Genomic DNA, 16285 nt, shown 5'->3' on the forward strand with positions numbered 1-16285 from the left:
CTGTATGTGTCCCGCGATTGGCTGGCGACCAGTCGGGCGTGTATCCCACCCCAAGTCAGCTGGGATAGGTTCAAGATCATCCACTAGCCTAATGAGGCAAGCGGTATTAAAAAATGCATCATGATAGATGCTTGATGATTATGGTTGTAGTTTACAGAAATGATGATGAATTATGGAGTGACAGGCTCCATTCATTACACAGTCCAGGTGAAGCGAGTCTTTGAACTACTCGTAATTGTAATTGAGTTAATTGTCATTGCACCTATATTAAGGGGATCCGCATGTGAAGAACTTACTTGCAATCTCTTCTTTTGACTTTGTAGGTTAGCCTGTTTAGTCAACACAATATGATTGAATCATATTTTACAGTATAAAAATACGATGTCACATACGGTTTAGATTTATCCACAAATTCTCTGAGTGCATTCAAATCATGACCCCCTTCTGACCTGGCACTAGTTCCTCCCTGCTTGGAGAGGAAAGGAGAGACAGCTTGACCTTTCACCCGTGTGCTGTGTGTGCTGTGTGTGTGCACATTTGTGCGCAAGCAGGAAAATCCAATCGCATACTTTTTGTTTACTAAAAAGAAAGAGCTTTGTTTTGAATGGTTGCTTATAAACAAATGTTCAATTTGCAGATTTCATGATTTCATGATAATACTTGATGCACAAATTATTTTTAAGTGACCGCTTGTTATTCAAACCACTCAGATGATCAAATAATCTTTTCCTACTGAAATGAATGGAAATTTCATAATTCATTGTAGTACTCCTAAAAAAACGCAAAGGAAATTTTTGTAATGTGTTTTTAATCAGAAAAGATAGCACTCTACAATAATATACATAATGAAAAATATAATATTCAAACAATTAAATAGAATGGCAAAAATGAAAAACATTTGTGCATAATTCAATGGACATTGTGCTGCTCTTCCTGGTATGCGCCTTATCCACCAGGGTGCAGCATATTACATTAAAAAAGGTGAAGCACAGAAGCGGAACAGTAATTGTTTTTTTTTCATTCTAAAGAAAACGTCCCTGTCTGCCTGTGTTTCTTTACCACTTGTGTTCAAATGTAATATTTTATAATATTTGCCTTATCATTTTAAATATGAAAATAAAGAAGCAGTTCCTTTGGTTTCAGATTACGCTATTTTACAAATATTTGCAAAAAATAAAATTGGGCTAATAATAGCAATAACTGAATTTTTCACCTGCCTTTTTTTTTTTTAGGAGAAAACACATTTTTAATTAATTCCCTAGTATACTGTTGATCATTAAAAAAGTTTGGGGGAACCACAATGGTGCAAGCATAGTTAATTCAAAGAAGGCATTACACAGCGAAAAAGCCAATAAACAAGCACCCTCAATGCTGTGAGTTTTATAGGCAATAAAATTTAATTAGAGAGCGGAGAAAAGTCGTAGCTTTTGCCCTCCTTGACTCCAAGCAGGCGAATCGTCTTTCTTTGAACATTCAAAAGCCGAAACTGCACGAAAAATTAGATTATGAACAGTATTTTCATGGGGGCGGGATTAAAACAAACCTTTAAAAAAATATTTAAGACATTTAAATTTGATTACAATCAATATGAATATTTATTTCCCTAATAAATATGGTGTAAATGTAATAAATAGCCTACCCAAGACCCGTGTTCTTATTTTTCTTAATTAACCTTACGTCATTTATGAAAGAATTCCCCTTTATAGAAAAATAATGTAAATGAAACTAAAACCGTTTCAATAGCTCAAATTATGCAAATCCATAGTTGTGAGTGTTTCTGAGAAAAGTTCAAAAGTTTCAGGTGATAAAGGTAGCGGAGTTGAATCGGACCAGTCTTGCGAGAACGAGGATGCTCGAGGAAGCTCCCGCAAAGAGACGTTCATGTCCGGGGAGTATTCACTGTGCGAGGAGACGTGGGAAAGATTATTCTCCGGGCCTATTACGGGCGCACAGAAGGGAGCCGTGGTGGGAGCGCAGTCCGGAGAATGTTTGACATTTTTCTCACTTATGCACAAAGTCGAATCATTGTCGCCATTGTGGCTATTAGGACAGTGTTGTGAATTGAAACAATTTTCCTGGAAATACCTCTGCCCCTTGGCTGGCTCCTCTTCCAAAAAGTCCTTCACGTATTTGCTTTTGCTCTCACGGTTCTCCTTGCAGTGAGTTTGTCTTTTGTGCTTCATCCTGCGGTTCTGGAACCATACTTTGACTTGTTTCTCGCTTAAATCCAACGAGGTGGCTATCTCCAGTCGCCTAGGTCTGCAAAGATACTTGTTGAAGTGGAACTCTTTCTCCAACTCTAAAAGTTGCGTGTTGGTGTACGCTGTCCTCAACCTCCTGCAGGATGGCGCGGGACAATCGCTTTCGGCTATTATTAACTCTGCAGAGGCTGAAATCAAGAAAAAAAATCAACTAAATTGTGGTGCATGAGGTGAAAGTTGCGTTGATGCAACAAAAGATTTATGACAGACAAGCGGAGATTCGTGCCAGATGCACAATCCATCACCATTTTAAGACATGATTTAAAATCCAAATCTTTCATGCTTTGGAAAAAAAAATACGCCCACGTAAGGCCTGTCATGCATGCGTGAAGATAACATGGAAGTTATTAACATGGGAGTTATCAATCATGTCTTGCCTTGCAGTGGAGGAGAGCCTGCCGGAGTCTTGGTGCTTTTCTTCTCCTTCATCCACGTGTACTGTGCGGCAACGGATGGCGCTGCAGCGTGCTGCGGGCTTCTGGAGCAACTCGCCGGCTGGTCCGTAGGAGGGGGAGGAGGATTCCGCGTCGAAGTATTGATGGACGTAGTCTGGAACGCATCGCGGTCGTGGAGGGATGTCAGGCATTCGGCGAGCGACGGCTGACTATTGATAAAACCACTTTCAAGGCCAAATGCGTAATTCATCTCCTCCTACTCCTCGTCAATTTCGGATAAGCCGCTTTTGGGATGATGCGTCATTTAAAATTTAAATTATTTAGACTGCTAAAGTGGACAGAGTCGTTTGGGGACCTGTATAATGTGAATTGTTTGCTTTGCAGAGGACATGCCGGCTCGGCATCAGAGCGTGCGGCTTGTCACATGATTGCATCTGTCCAATGACAATTTGGCGTTTTTTTTTTTTATCAAAAGGGACCACTGTCCCTCCTCGTGATTGATGGGTGGAATGGGTGGTGGTGGTGGGAACGCCTCATCCCGCGCGTAGGCTGCTCTGTTTACACGCCATCCTTATAGAAAGGCCCCTAAGGAAAATAGAACGTCCACGCAGACGCCTCCACGCTCAACATGACAGACAGACAGACAGACAGGCAGATGGATAGATGGATAGATGGATAGATAGATAGATAGATAGATAGATAGATAGATAGATAGATAGATAGATAGATAGATAGATAGATAGATAGATAGATAGAGAGAGAGAGAGAGAGAGAGAGAGAGAGAGAGAGAGAGAGAGAGAAGAGAGAGAGAGGGTGCGTTCACGTTCAATATGTCTTTGCTGATCATAAATCTATTTAGAAATGTCTTTTCTGTTCTCAAGCCATCTTTTCAAACAGAAAGCATATGAATCTGAATTAGTTTCCAATATTTGGGAGTTGTTGAGATAAAAAAAAAAAAGTCGCAAATTTATGAGAGAAAAATGAAACAGGTCCATGATGAAGCTGTGTTACAAATGTCATCGCAATTTATAAAAAGAAGTCAAAACGTGTTCATGTTATATGGCAAAGTTGTAAAATTTTAAATAGAGGGAAAAGGCACGGTTACGTGAAAAGGGAGTTAATGTCAAAGCTTTGGGAATTAGGTCATCATTTTACAAGGGCACTTGCTGTTAAAAGAAAGTCAATATTTTACGAAAAAGGTACGATAAGCGGAAAAATATATGGTGGAAGAATAGTCGTATTATGTTCTTCTAACCGTAGTTTACTACAAATTGCTTCCAGAAAAAAAGTAAGCCTAATATTAGGCTGCAACATTTTACGATGAAAAAAAAGTCCTAACCTAATCTTCAACATCTTATCTTAAGCAGGAACACATTCATTCTGTTAAGATTGTAAAATTATGATTTGAGTCTTGTAATTCCATAACTACACCGCACATGTAGTCATTTCCACGTGACCCTAACAACCGTTTTTTTTTCTTTTTTCCTCTGCACACTTCATTTATTCGAGACCTTCTTACAGGGTTTCGCCAGTCACGTGACCACCCCTTCCCCCTACACATGCACACACAAATGCAGACACACAAAGAAAGTGGGAATAACATCATATGGATTTTGCGGATATATTTATTTCATATACACAAATCTATAAAGGCCATCCGATATCACGTGTCCTCACAAGAAATATGCAATATTCATCATTGCACGGTGTGAACCCTGTTCTGGCCCAATAATAATTCACCTCCATACTGCCAGAAAGTGTGATTTTCTTTTACCATTGTCGTCTGCAGTGGAGAGAATGTAGCTACTATCGCTAAGTGTGAGAGGAAGGGGTGGGGGGGGGGGGGAAGGTGCAGGAAGGATGTGAGGGCTGTTTATTGCACGGCTCTAAACAAAGAAGCCTGCATGGGATCAATCTTTCTCGCTCGATGCCGTGACAGCTCCCTGCCCCAAGAACACATTTAAAGCATCTAACACTTCCTTACATCAGGTTGTGACCACTAGAAACATCAAGAGGAGCGAGCTGCGCAAACGGGTATATCAAAATGTTTTTTTGATTTATTCTATTATTATTATTATTATTATTATTATTATTATTATTATTATTTAGATGGGAAGCACAACTATAGGCTATTGTACATTTGTTTTTATTTTTTTGTGTAACAAGGACTACAATGTGGAAAATGAGGAATGTTTCTTTTTTTTTTAACGAACCAAGCATTATATTGTTTACGGAGGTGAGTGGGTGTCGGCATTTCCATTCACTTCTTTTTCGAAATACATTCCCAGCAACCACTTACGCAGCCTGCATAGTCTAAAACGATCTCTATTAGACTAAAGTGCTGCTTTCAATGCATGATTCTCGAGTATACTGAATTATATATCGGATGCACTCTCATTTGTGGATGAAAATTACTCCCGTTATTCCATACATTGATCAAATTGTGATGACGGGTTATACGTACTCAGATATGAATTAAAATGCATTAATCCGACCAATGGATGATTTAATATGATTTAAAGTGAATATTCAGTATTCCCGAATGGAAAAAAGTGTTTTACTAGACTTATTATACTTGAGACTAAATATAACAATTTAAAAAAAATCTATATTCTGATGCCATACATGACGTTTACGTGGGTTTGTTGTAGAAGCTGTGACATGTTTCCAGTCTAAAAAATATTAATGTGTGTTTTCTTATACAGAGTGAAATTCAATGAAAAATAAACGATTGCACAGAAAAAAACTGCAGGGTGTCCCATTCGTCCTTTCGAGCTTTTCACTGGATTATTTACAGACTTGTTTGCGAAGTGTGACATTGTGAGGCGTTATTGAGGTTGTTACTTACAATACAAAAATATGCTTTTGCAGCTTTAGCAGCATATTTCAAAGCATATTGGGCCTGAGAGGGAAAATAAAATAAAACGGGAAAAGATGGAAAACAGAAACACACATGGCTCTTAAATTAACAATGACAAGACTGCAAACTACAAACATGCATGGCGGCAGAAGGAGTTTTCACACAATTGTTTGAAACTCTTGAATCTACCATATGGATGAACATAATAAAAATCTTTCAATTAAAAATGTATGCGAGGGAGAATTTATGATTGTCTTACTAAGTTACTAACAATAACGTTGGAAGTGATCACAGTACTCATACAAGTGTATAAATAAGTTAAACCACTCTGGTAAAACAATTTAGGTACACATTGCTGTGGCATGCGTTAGATCAGAAGCTGTTTCCATAAACTTCCAAAACAATTATGTGACTCACCATTTACGTTGATGACACTTGGGAATGCAAAATTGCTCTGTATGCCTGAGAGGCAAGTCTCGTCATGAACACAGTTGCTGCGTCATTCTTCATCATGGGGTCAACATCATATGTCTGTAGCTACATTATGCTGAGCGGCCTGAGGGTGCCATTTTCCTGCCAAATTAATGATTTAATTAAAATGTACTAGACTTAAGGACTAAATACAAATGTATTGCACGATACTTAAAAGTTCAATAAAACTGAACTAAAAAAAAAGTACTTGTACTGTGTTGAATTTAAAAAAAAGTTTAAACAGTATATTTGACCGGAATGGAAATGTCAAATATTTGATTATTAATATCATTTATTTCATTCTGTGATAGCACCAGTCTTACCACACTTTGAGAATCTCTGTACTAATTTGATATTCACTTGAAACTTTCACACTGGGGCAGTTGTTGGAGGTAGGTGGGGAGGGGTGAGGGGATTTGGATCCCTCCCAGAAGTTAGTGGGCACTTCATTGGCTCATGTAGCAAGTTTAACGACACAACCACATTGGCGGTACTAAAAGGTGATGGGCAACACATTGCATGTTCAAACCATGTGTTGGACAGACAAAGTACTCTCACATGCCTTGTTCGCCTGCGACAATGTTACATCCTGGAATGTAGTATTTATCTCCATTGATTGAAATGAAGATTTTGTGCATGCTGCTTTTGAAGCAAATACATAGCTGCATTAGATATGAAGCTAAATAAACATTGGAGGAAAAGACCATATATGTCCAAGGAGTGAGCACAATCTCCACTGTGGGTTTGATCAAAGCAGATGACAAGGGCTGTACAGTAGATAAATGGACTCCCACGTGTTCCAGACTTGACTCCCACTTGCAGGATCTCTCGAGACTGCTGTCAAACCGCTCTGATGAATTAGCCAGCAAGGTCATCGAAGCGACATCTTGGTCAATTCTGAGCTGTTATTTTCCCCTGCAGAGCTCCTACGATAAAGTATTCGACCGGAGATACTTACCAAATATCTAAATGATGATTTATTATTCATCCTCATCACACCAAGTCATGTAGCGGGGGATGTACGTGGCCAACGCATCCTTTAATTTGTCCAAAGGTTGGGGAATAAGTTAGCACACTGCTGTTCTAAATTGTTTGAAAGCAGAAACCTTTTGATTCCACAATGTCCCTGAACGCATCATCCCGCAGGAAAATGTAACCACCCCCCCCTCCCAGTGAGCCGCTGACTCCACCTGCTGGCCATTTTGTGCGCAGAGGGACTCAGCAAAACCCCAAAATATCCGTGCAACGGTTTTGTATTCATGCAAAGCAAAATACATCACCATTCAACAACTGACGTCATATATTTTATGCACATGTAGATTGTGCATGATGATGAATTTGCCAGGTGTGTGTGTGTGTGTGTGTGTGTGTGTGTGTGTGTGTGTGTGTGTGTGTGTGTGTGTGTGTGTGTGTGTGTGTGATATCTCTGCGGCAACAAACTAAAAAAAGGGGCGGGGGTCGGTGAAAGGACGGTACTGAACCACCAATGTCTAATTGTTATAAGATGGCTGTAAAGTAATTAAACGGATCTTCTGGTCCTCCAGGGTGTGTGTGTGTGTGTGTGCGTGTGTGTGTGTGTGTGTGTGTGTGTGTGTGTGTGTGTGTGTGTGTGTGTGTGTGTGTGTGTGTGTGTGTGTGTGTCGTCGGCCAAATCTTCCAGCTATCTTCCATATTCGTCTGAGGCTCATTGGAAATGTGTCCTTTACTACTGTCACACAGTCTCGACATGCTTTGCTCCTTTCACACCTTCTAAACAGTCCACAATGCGATTGCAGCTATTGAGCTTTATGGCGGAGGGCACATCACCGCGGCGGGGCGTTTAAAGACACACAAACACACTGAGATCAAACCAAAATTCAATTTTACACATAAGATTTGTAATGAATGAATTTCACATGCTCCAAATTTTGTATCGCTTCAATTTCTGTCTCTGGATAATATTCCATCAGAAATGGAAATAACGTGAGCTTTTTTTTTTTTTTTTTTAACATGGCTATTGCTTTTCCTATTATACCTATTATTATAAATTCGGTGGTAAATAAATTAAAAAATCCCGTATTTCTTTTTCGATTCCTTTTAATACATTATTTTTCAGTTCAGTCACGTAATTATTTATATAAATAATTAAAATACGTCTTTGGGCGAACAGAACAATACATTGTAAGAGCGGTCAGTTTTGGTTGACTATTGTACATTTTCTAAAAATGCATTACATTAAGCATAATAATAAAAATCATAGAAAATAATTACATTTTCCTACATACTGTTAAAAAAAATTACCTACGACGATTCATTTCGAATGTGCATTTTGCTTTCACAATAAGAGGACACCTAAAGAGCATCTAAAAAATAATAATTAATGTAAACATTGCAAATAGGTAGCTGAAAAACATTCAGGTAGTCGAGGATTTTTTTTTTCCATGCATTTAAAAAAAAACACAACAAATCGTCTAGTTCACTTTACCAAACACACATGAGATAGACGAAATAAACATCCAACATTATTTAACAACACAAAACTATAGACAACAACGTTTGTAACAGTTTAGAATAATAAGGACAGACCCCCCCCCCCCCCCCCCCCACAAGGACCCCCCCCCTCTCTCACAGCTCGAATCAGTATTAGGCTATATTATGGCACTTAACTGTCTCTTCGTCGGTCTTTGTTGTCTTTCTTCATCTTCATCCTGCGGTTCTGGAACCAGATTTTCACTTGTCTCTCGGTCAGATTGAGCAGTCTGGCCACTTCGTATCTGCGATCTCGCGGAAGGTACATGTTGTACAGAAACTCTTTCTCTAGTTCCAGGATTTGGTGCTTTGTGTAGGGGCAGCGCTTCTTTCTGGTGGGCTTCGCGTGGAGCCAGTTGGACGACGGGTTGTCTGCGTGCACAGGAAATCGAGATGATATTTCTGCATGTTGATTTTCAGCATTATTTGAAACGCACTGCTTGGGTTTATTATTTAATTGCTCTTTATGGAAAAGCAATGAATAATTTAAAAAAAATGATCAACATCATGAAAATATTTATTTTGGACAGCCATTTTACGACTAGGCCGTTTCCATATATTTTTTTGTCTTAACTGGAAAATGTGGAATGTAAACGGATTTGAGAGCTCTCCCTGTGAAAAGTGCAATCCATGAAAAAAAAATCGACTAATAATATACGATAAAACATAGACTTCCTCCTCAAAAATGATGTTATGTACGAATTAAAAATACACTAAAACTACAAAGGTGAATGAGTTTCTATTGCGCCCCTCAAACTGCTGGCTCATAAAAAGAATTGGTAAAAAAAAACTTGGGTCACTTTGATCCATTATAGTTTGTTTAGAAAATAAAACGTTGTGGAGTTGTTGTTTTTTTAAGAAAAAGGAAAAAAAAAACTTTGCTTCTCCAAACAACCAGGTCAGTTCATGTTTTGACCAAAATGGGTTATTTGACGCAGCAGTTTGAACACACTAATGGGGTTAAAAGTGATGTATGACTATATATGCCGCCATTGCACTTTTTACTAGCATTAATACTGAAAAACAATTTAGATATCTCTGAACCATTACAATGGGTCTTGGAATAATATCCAACAAGAAAAAGAAACTAATTTAGTTATAGGCTATTATATACGTATTCACAATAAATCACAAATGGTTCCTTTTTTTTAAAATGATGTGTCCTGTTTGAGAATCACCAATGTTATTGGGCCCAAGACAGGATTGATTCGGACCCTGTCTGGCCCCCAGCCGACATTTGGGAACCATTGTACAATAAGAACGAGAAATGCATTGCAAGTGATTTTTATTTGTGCAAACGCTGCATTGTGTGTGGGCTCGTTTGCGATGTGCGGGTTGTATGGGAATTCAAATGTGTTTTAAAATTTGGGAGCTATGAATGGACTTCCATTTGGGAGTTAGATCCATTTTCAGTTTTTCACATTCTGTTGAATTTAGTAGGAAATGCGCATGCAAGTCTCAAAGTAATCTACGTGATGTATAGCAAATCCGAATTCAAGTCATAAAAAATGGGGCTTTTAGAACTGTGCCACGCGGAAGGAAGGCAAAATGACATAGTATTGCGCATTTTCGCCCAAATTGCAACAAAGGCCTCAATCGAGCTTTGTTTCACTGAAGTGGAGACACAATAAGAAGATAAAAAGCAAGCATGTCTTACTGGCGTCTATCTCCCTCCGGTCCCCGGCTGAGGGGCTTTCCACGAGGGGCTTGGACGTGGACGTGCTCTCGCAGGGAACCTCCGCCAGGGCCGCGGCGCTGTCCGCGTCAGACAAAAGAGGGGTGTGCGTCTCCAAAGTTGTGCACTCGCCACTCCCAATGAGGGGCTCGGGTTTGATCTCGTAATGCATGGCGGCCGTCGACGCTAGTCCGGTCAGGCACAAAGGTGCGGACACGGGCTCCAGGGCCCAGGAGCGCGCAAACATGCCATCGCCGTCCCCGCTGCCGCTGTAGTGGTGATGGATGTAAGTCGGGGCGGCCGTATTGGGCGGGTGCGCCGCGATGGGACCCCAAGACGCGCCAAAAATAGATGATTTCTGCAAAGGGCACGCTTCCTGTCCGCCATATTCGGCGAGCATCGCCTGCTCCACCCCTGCAGCTGATGGGAACCGCGTCGGCACATCCTCCTGCAGCTCAGGGACGACGCCGGCGTCCGCGTAGTAGCTCAGCGTCGACATGGCAACGGCGAGAAGGAAAAACAAACGGATGCCCAAAAAAAAAAGGCTGAACAACGCAAATCCTGCTATAATCCTGCAAAGTGGCGCAAGCGGCGGGTCATTGCGTGATATTGCGCCTCGTCGTGCACCAGCCTGGCCGCCCAATGCAAGTTGAACGCGGTGAACATTGTCCACGCAAGGATAGGGCGCCCCGAACACGTGACCGTGGGACAGAACAATAAATAATAAATCAGCCTGCTGCTGCTGCTGTGCTGCTGCTGCTGCTGCTCAACTCAATAGCCAGTCTTTTCACCACCATATTTTAATAGCAAATTCCCTCGCCTTTATTGGGCCTGCTCGTACTGGTAGCATTCACTTTTATAAGCAATAAACGTTATGATTTTTGTCAAGAGATCTTTATTTATTAATGGAGCACGCTCGTTGGTGTGCTTGTAATGTTTTAAGCTTCCGAGTGAGACGTTCTTGCAAATAAATAGGAGTTCATTAACATCTAATAAGAGTTATTAATTGGCCTCGGTTAAACACTCACAGACATTTAAAGGTTATGTGCAAGTTAGTTTGCCACGGGAAGCTTCAGTGAAAATAAGAACTCAAACAAAAACAAAAATACTTGGATGTGGATGCATGTTTTCGAATGCAACTGTTTTATCTAATTGGGGTAAAAAAAAAATAGACTTAAACCTCCTGTGTCGGTTCAATTTCTAACCCAAATGTATTTTTGACGAATAAATATAATAAAATAAAAAGAAATGAAATAATAGCTATTTTTGATGTGTTGTTTCGTTATTGCTTAATGCTATTGCTTAAAATATATGAAAAGATAAAGCAAAATCATAAATATATTTATACAAAAACGCCGCGTATACGTATGAAATAGCTTTTAATTGATACATTTTGATAGCACAGCGCAACGTTTGATTAGCGCGCATTGCGCTTCTAAGCGAGCACTTACAAAATAACCAATGTTACAATTCTATTAAAACAAGCTCGCGCGTGTTTTTCAAAAAAATTAAAGGCTCGTTTGGATTTACGATAGCAAAACACGTCCATGCATGCTCCAGGGCCACTTTCCAAGATGTCCAGGCTTGTTGCTCTCTTTGGGCCCATCCAAAAAAAGAAGCGCGCATGCACATGCAGGAAAGTAGGGCGAGGTTATTTGGGTGCCATAACGGCCTCTTTTATCACGGGCAATTGGGGTTGTTTTTCTTCAGGTTACAACATGGCTGTCTAAGCTAAATATCCCCCCCCCCCCCACCCCCAATAAAGCCGGGCCTTTGTGTCCTTTCTGAGGCGCAAAGCAGACGCATCCGGCGTTTCCTACGGCGAGGCAACTGGCAGACTGCAATGATCATAACCGAGGACTTGTCTGCGCTCTCTTCCTCAGCCTGAAACCTTCTTCTTAGCAAATAAGGTCCATTTAATTGGCTTCTCTTAAAGTGCAGGCGTGAATAAAAAATAAATAAATAAAAATAGCTGGCTAAATGGACGTTACTCACTGTGACCAAAACCCACCGAGAGGTCTAATTAATACCGCGGATTGCTTTTACGCACAACAATAAAACATAATGTGGCGCTTGTGGGAGTAATGCGTTTTATTTGCTTGCTGCCAAATTATTGATAAGTACAATGGCTAATGAATAGAAAGTCACTTTTCACAATATGCGACGAGTTTTTACTGAGGTAATCAAGGCAGTTTCCTGTTGTGGGACGTAAGTCACATATAACCCAACAACATGAGACTACCTAAACCACTCCACAGCCCCGCTCTCCTCTCCTCTCCTCTTCTCTTCTCTTCTGCTGCTATCGAAAAGATGGACTTCAAAATTTCGTGTCCTTGGCAAGATGCACTTCACATTGGCTCAGTGGACATGAGATGCATTTTCAACATTGTGTTACCACAACACAAGCATGTTAACAATGGGAATCAAAATACATTGGGGTCATTGGGATTAAAAATGGATTTGGTGCATTTTGTCAATAGGAGTTATTAATTGTGTCATCGGGAATTAAAATACATGTTAGGTGTCATTGGGAGTACATGCTATCATTGCGCGGGGAATTACAATAAAAATAGATTTTAACATTCTGTCATGGAAAGGTATCATTACATATGCCTTTTAACATGACGTCATTGGGAGTCAAGTAGATGGATTTTAACATTGTGACATATAAGGAAGTACATTGAAAAAAAAATGCATTTTAACATTTTCTTATTGGGAGATAATAAATGACTTTTAATAAATGACTTAGTTGGTGGGAGTATATAAAATGTATTTTTTTTACATTGTGCCCGTAGGAATTCCCATAAAAGATGGGTTTTAACATTTTGCCATGAAGTTGGATTTTAACTGACTCGTTGGGAATTAAAATGCGTTTTACTATTGTCATTGGGAATAACGTAATTGTATTACGATAAAAGAGAGATTTGAACATTTTGTGATTGAAAGTATCATAACATACGCCTTGGAACTTTGAATCATTCAAATGCATTTTTACATTGTGTCATTAGAAATGACTATAAATGGAGCATTTTGTCACCCATATTACCATTACATACAATTTAGCATGCATGGAGTCAATTGGGATATAAATGCATATACTGTGTCATTGAGTGTTAAGGGTTTGCATTGTGCCACCATAAAAGTTGACTTAACGCATGTGATATTGGTCATTTCCATTACATGCATTTTAATATGGAATCATTCGGAATTAAAATGCAATTTTAACATTGTGCCAAGATAGATGAGTCAACATTGTGTCATTTTGTAATTAAAATGAATTTAACATTGTATTATTTGGACTCCAAATGCATGCCAAGAAGGATTTTTAAGATGGTGTCACGTGCTGTTACCATACGTTTTACATTGGGTATTAAAATACATTTAACATGAAACCCTCATTAGGAATTTTAAAAGTTTTTAACAGTTTGTCATTTGGAAATAAAAGGTGCACATATGTTTACATACCCTGGCAAATTTTCAAGTTTACCATTCTGCAAAGTAAATAAAGATATTTATTTTATTTTTTATAAGAATCAAGTTTAACTGTAATTCGTTGCAGAAAAACACAATCATTAACTAAAACTTATCTATAAAGAAAATAAAGATATAGTCCCTGTTTCTAGTCATATTTTTCCTTTCAAAAAATATTTTTTCACAAATTCTGCCAGGGTATGACAACTAATGAGCACAGATGGAGTTTAACATTGTGTCCTGTGACGTCACGTGCATTTTAACACTTTGTCATTGGCAACAGTGACAAATAATTGGGAGTAACAATGACCAAAGATGCATCTGTAACAATAATAATAATAACGCGACAACGTTATGTCATAAGAAATTGAAATTCATTTTGAAATTGTACCATTACAAAGATAGATTTTAAGATTTTATCAATGGGAATTTGTCAATGGAAAAATCCAAATTTCCTAAAAGAATATAATCAGCCCGTAAACGGGCATCGTTACAGCGTCTATTTGTCAATGAAATAAAGAGTTAACAATTGTAAAGATTGTTTTTTATTATTATTAATATTATATATTGACCAGCAAAAAAGTGTGCAAATACTCATCAATTTCTTACTGTAACAGCGAATGGGTATAATTTTCCATGCACATATGCTTCCACTATACATTATGTACATACATTGCGTTCACATTCTGAACATTTCAAATACCACGATTACAAACGTCATTTATATAAATACACATCCACGACGATTAAAAGCAGAAATAATAACATTCAATAAGTTAGCCTATTATAGAGAGTCCCGTTTCTTCTCACAGTCGGCTGAGATGGAGACGACGAGTCCCGCTATAAGTCTCATGAGAAAGCGAAGTTTCCAGACAGCTCCCGGATCCTGTTTTCACGGCTCATTTTTTTCAGTTTCATCCTCCTGTTCTGGAACCAGATTTTCACTTGCCTGTCGGTGAGGTGCACGCTGCGGCTGATCTCCAAGCGCCGCTCCCTGGTCAGGTACATGTTGAACAAGAACTCCTTCTCCAGCTCCAGAGTTTGATGTTTGGTGTACGGACAGCGCTTTTTTCTGCCGCTCTTGGCAGTCAGCCAGTTTGCTGGACTCGCCATTTTACCAGCATCTGTGAAATTTACACGCACGAATGAGGCAACAGGTGTGGACGAGCATGACAAAAAAAAAAAAAGTAGGTCATTTTAGAATAGAAAATTTCTTTCCTGCTCTGTTTATTCTGTATGTACTGTAAATGTTACAAACACGCAAAAAAAAAAAATCATCCTGCAAATAATAATACTTTGCACGCCCAATAATGATGGCTGTTTCATTTTCATCTGTCTACATGGATCCAAATGATGCCATATCATATGCCCCCCCCCCCCCCCCCCCCCACGGTCTCTGATACACATACGCCCATGCATGCAAACGCTTCTTTTATTAAGACATAAAACACAAAAGCCTCTTTGCTGGATGAAGCCCAGGCAAGGCAAGCCACAAGATTAATGTGATACAAGAAGACTTTGTGCCTGTTTATCTCTCTTGTGGGTGTTGCAAAAAAAAATATATATATATATATGGCTCGTTTTTAATTCTGTTGCATCACAAATTCCCATTAAGCTTGATGCACAACGTGTTTAATACTCACACTGGGTTGTATTTTTTACACCTGCATTATTTACTCCATCGTTGTAGCATGACCACAAGCTTGCAAATTAATATTCATTTCATCAATAATTCACACAAAGCACATGCATGTACTGCACCTTTCAAGGGCTTTTCTTCACACTCCAAGCCACAAGCATCCGCAGGCTCCGGGGACGACGACGATCCATCGGATGATAGCCGGCTGTCTTCATCTCGAGCCGGGGCGCAGGGCTCGGACACGGGCGCCTCCTCGTGGCTCTCCCGCTTCCCGGAGGAAGCGGCCACAGCGGGTGGAGCCGGCTGAGCGAGCGCACGGGGAGGTCGCTGCGGTGGGAAATTATTCACGCTCGGCTGGGCTTGGTGGTAAAGCTTGGAGGGGGCGTAGGTTTGCGACAAGCGGAAGTAGCCGGGGACCGGCACGGTGCTACTGCCTGTGGGTGGACACGACGCTCCGGAGAAGGAGATGTCCTCCACCGTGGCTCCTTTGGGGCATTTGTCAGATTCGTAGAGACAATAGGCGCTCTCCTCTTTTATGGCGGCGGAGAAGGAGCATTGCTGGCTTAGATGTTGCCCACCAGGCTGCTCGACTCTGCAGGAGCGAGACGCCTCCAGCCATGTCTCCATACCAGGAGCATAAGGCGCGGAGGGCGGAATACTGCTGGGGGCGCTCCCCTCAGTGCGCTTCGAGATCCCGGGGAAGCAAGAGGAACCAGCGGGGAGTCCGTATGAGTATTCCGGGGGCAAATATACGCCGTTGCTGTGATAATAAGAGCCGGCATCGCCCCTCACGTTGATTAGCGAGTCCACAAAAAAAGGGTTGGCAGCCTGGTTGTTGGGGCATGTCATGGTTGTGCTAAGGTGAAGATCGCCCAATCTGCCCGACATTTCTTGTGCAAAACATTGCTGAATAATTAGTGATACTCACGCTTCTCACTGTAGCCCGCAGCCAATTAAAAGAGCAGGAAGCTACAGACTCCTCCCAGTCCGAGCAGCCTGCTCCAG

General features: G+C 40.3%; 3 protein-coding genes across 3 annotated transcripts; all 3 read right to left on the minus strand.

Moving 5' to 3' along the window:
• Nucleotides 1-908: 908 nt before the first annotated feature.
• hoxa2b (homeobox A2b) lies at nucleotides 909-2999 on the minus strand. Its single transcript, XM_085918448.1, has 2 exons — nucleotides 2639-2999; nucleotides 909-2389 (listed from the first exon to the last, which is right to left on the minus strand). Exons 1-2 carry the CDS (start codon nucleotides 2904-2906, stop codon nucleotides 1737-1739), a joined length of 921 nt encoding a protein of 306 aa, XP_085774574.1. The 5' UTR covers nucleotides 2907-2999; the 3' UTR covers nucleotides 909-1736.
• A 5599-nt stretch (nucleotides 3000-8598) lies between these two features.
• Nucleotides 8599-10669, minus strand: hoxa9b (homeobox A9b). The gene is made up of 2 exons (XM_085918559.1): nucleotides 10153-10669; nucleotides 8599-8867 (listed from the first exon to the last, which is right to left on the minus strand). The coding sequence occupies exons 1-2, from the start codon at nucleotides 10667-10669 to the stop codon at nucleotides 8629-8631; spliced, it is 756 nt and encodes a 251-aa protein (XP_085774685.1). The 3' UTR covers nucleotides 8599-8628.
• A 3555-nt stretch (nucleotides 10670-14224) lies between these two features.
• On the minus strand, nucleotides 14225-16168 carry hoxa10b (homeobox A10b). The gene is made up of 2 exons (XM_085918496.1): nucleotides 15403-16168; nucleotides 14225-14765 (listed from the first exon to the last, which is right to left on the minus strand). The coding sequence occupies exons 1-2, from the start codon at nucleotides 16166-16168 to the stop codon at nucleotides 14491-14493; spliced, it is 1041 nt and encodes a 346-aa protein (XP_085774622.1). The 3' UTR covers nucleotides 14225-14490.
• Nucleotides 16169-16285: the final 117 nt, after the last annotated feature.

The sequence above is a fragment of the Syngnathus leptorhynchus genome, chromosome 8 (assembly GCF_054491065.1).
Source record: "Syngnathus leptorhynchus isolate UIUO chromosome 8, UIUO_Slep, whole genome shotgun sequence".
Lineage (NCBI taxonomy): Eukaryota > Metazoa > Chordata > Actinopteri > Syngnathiformes > Syngnathidae > Syngnathus > Syngnathus leptorhynchus.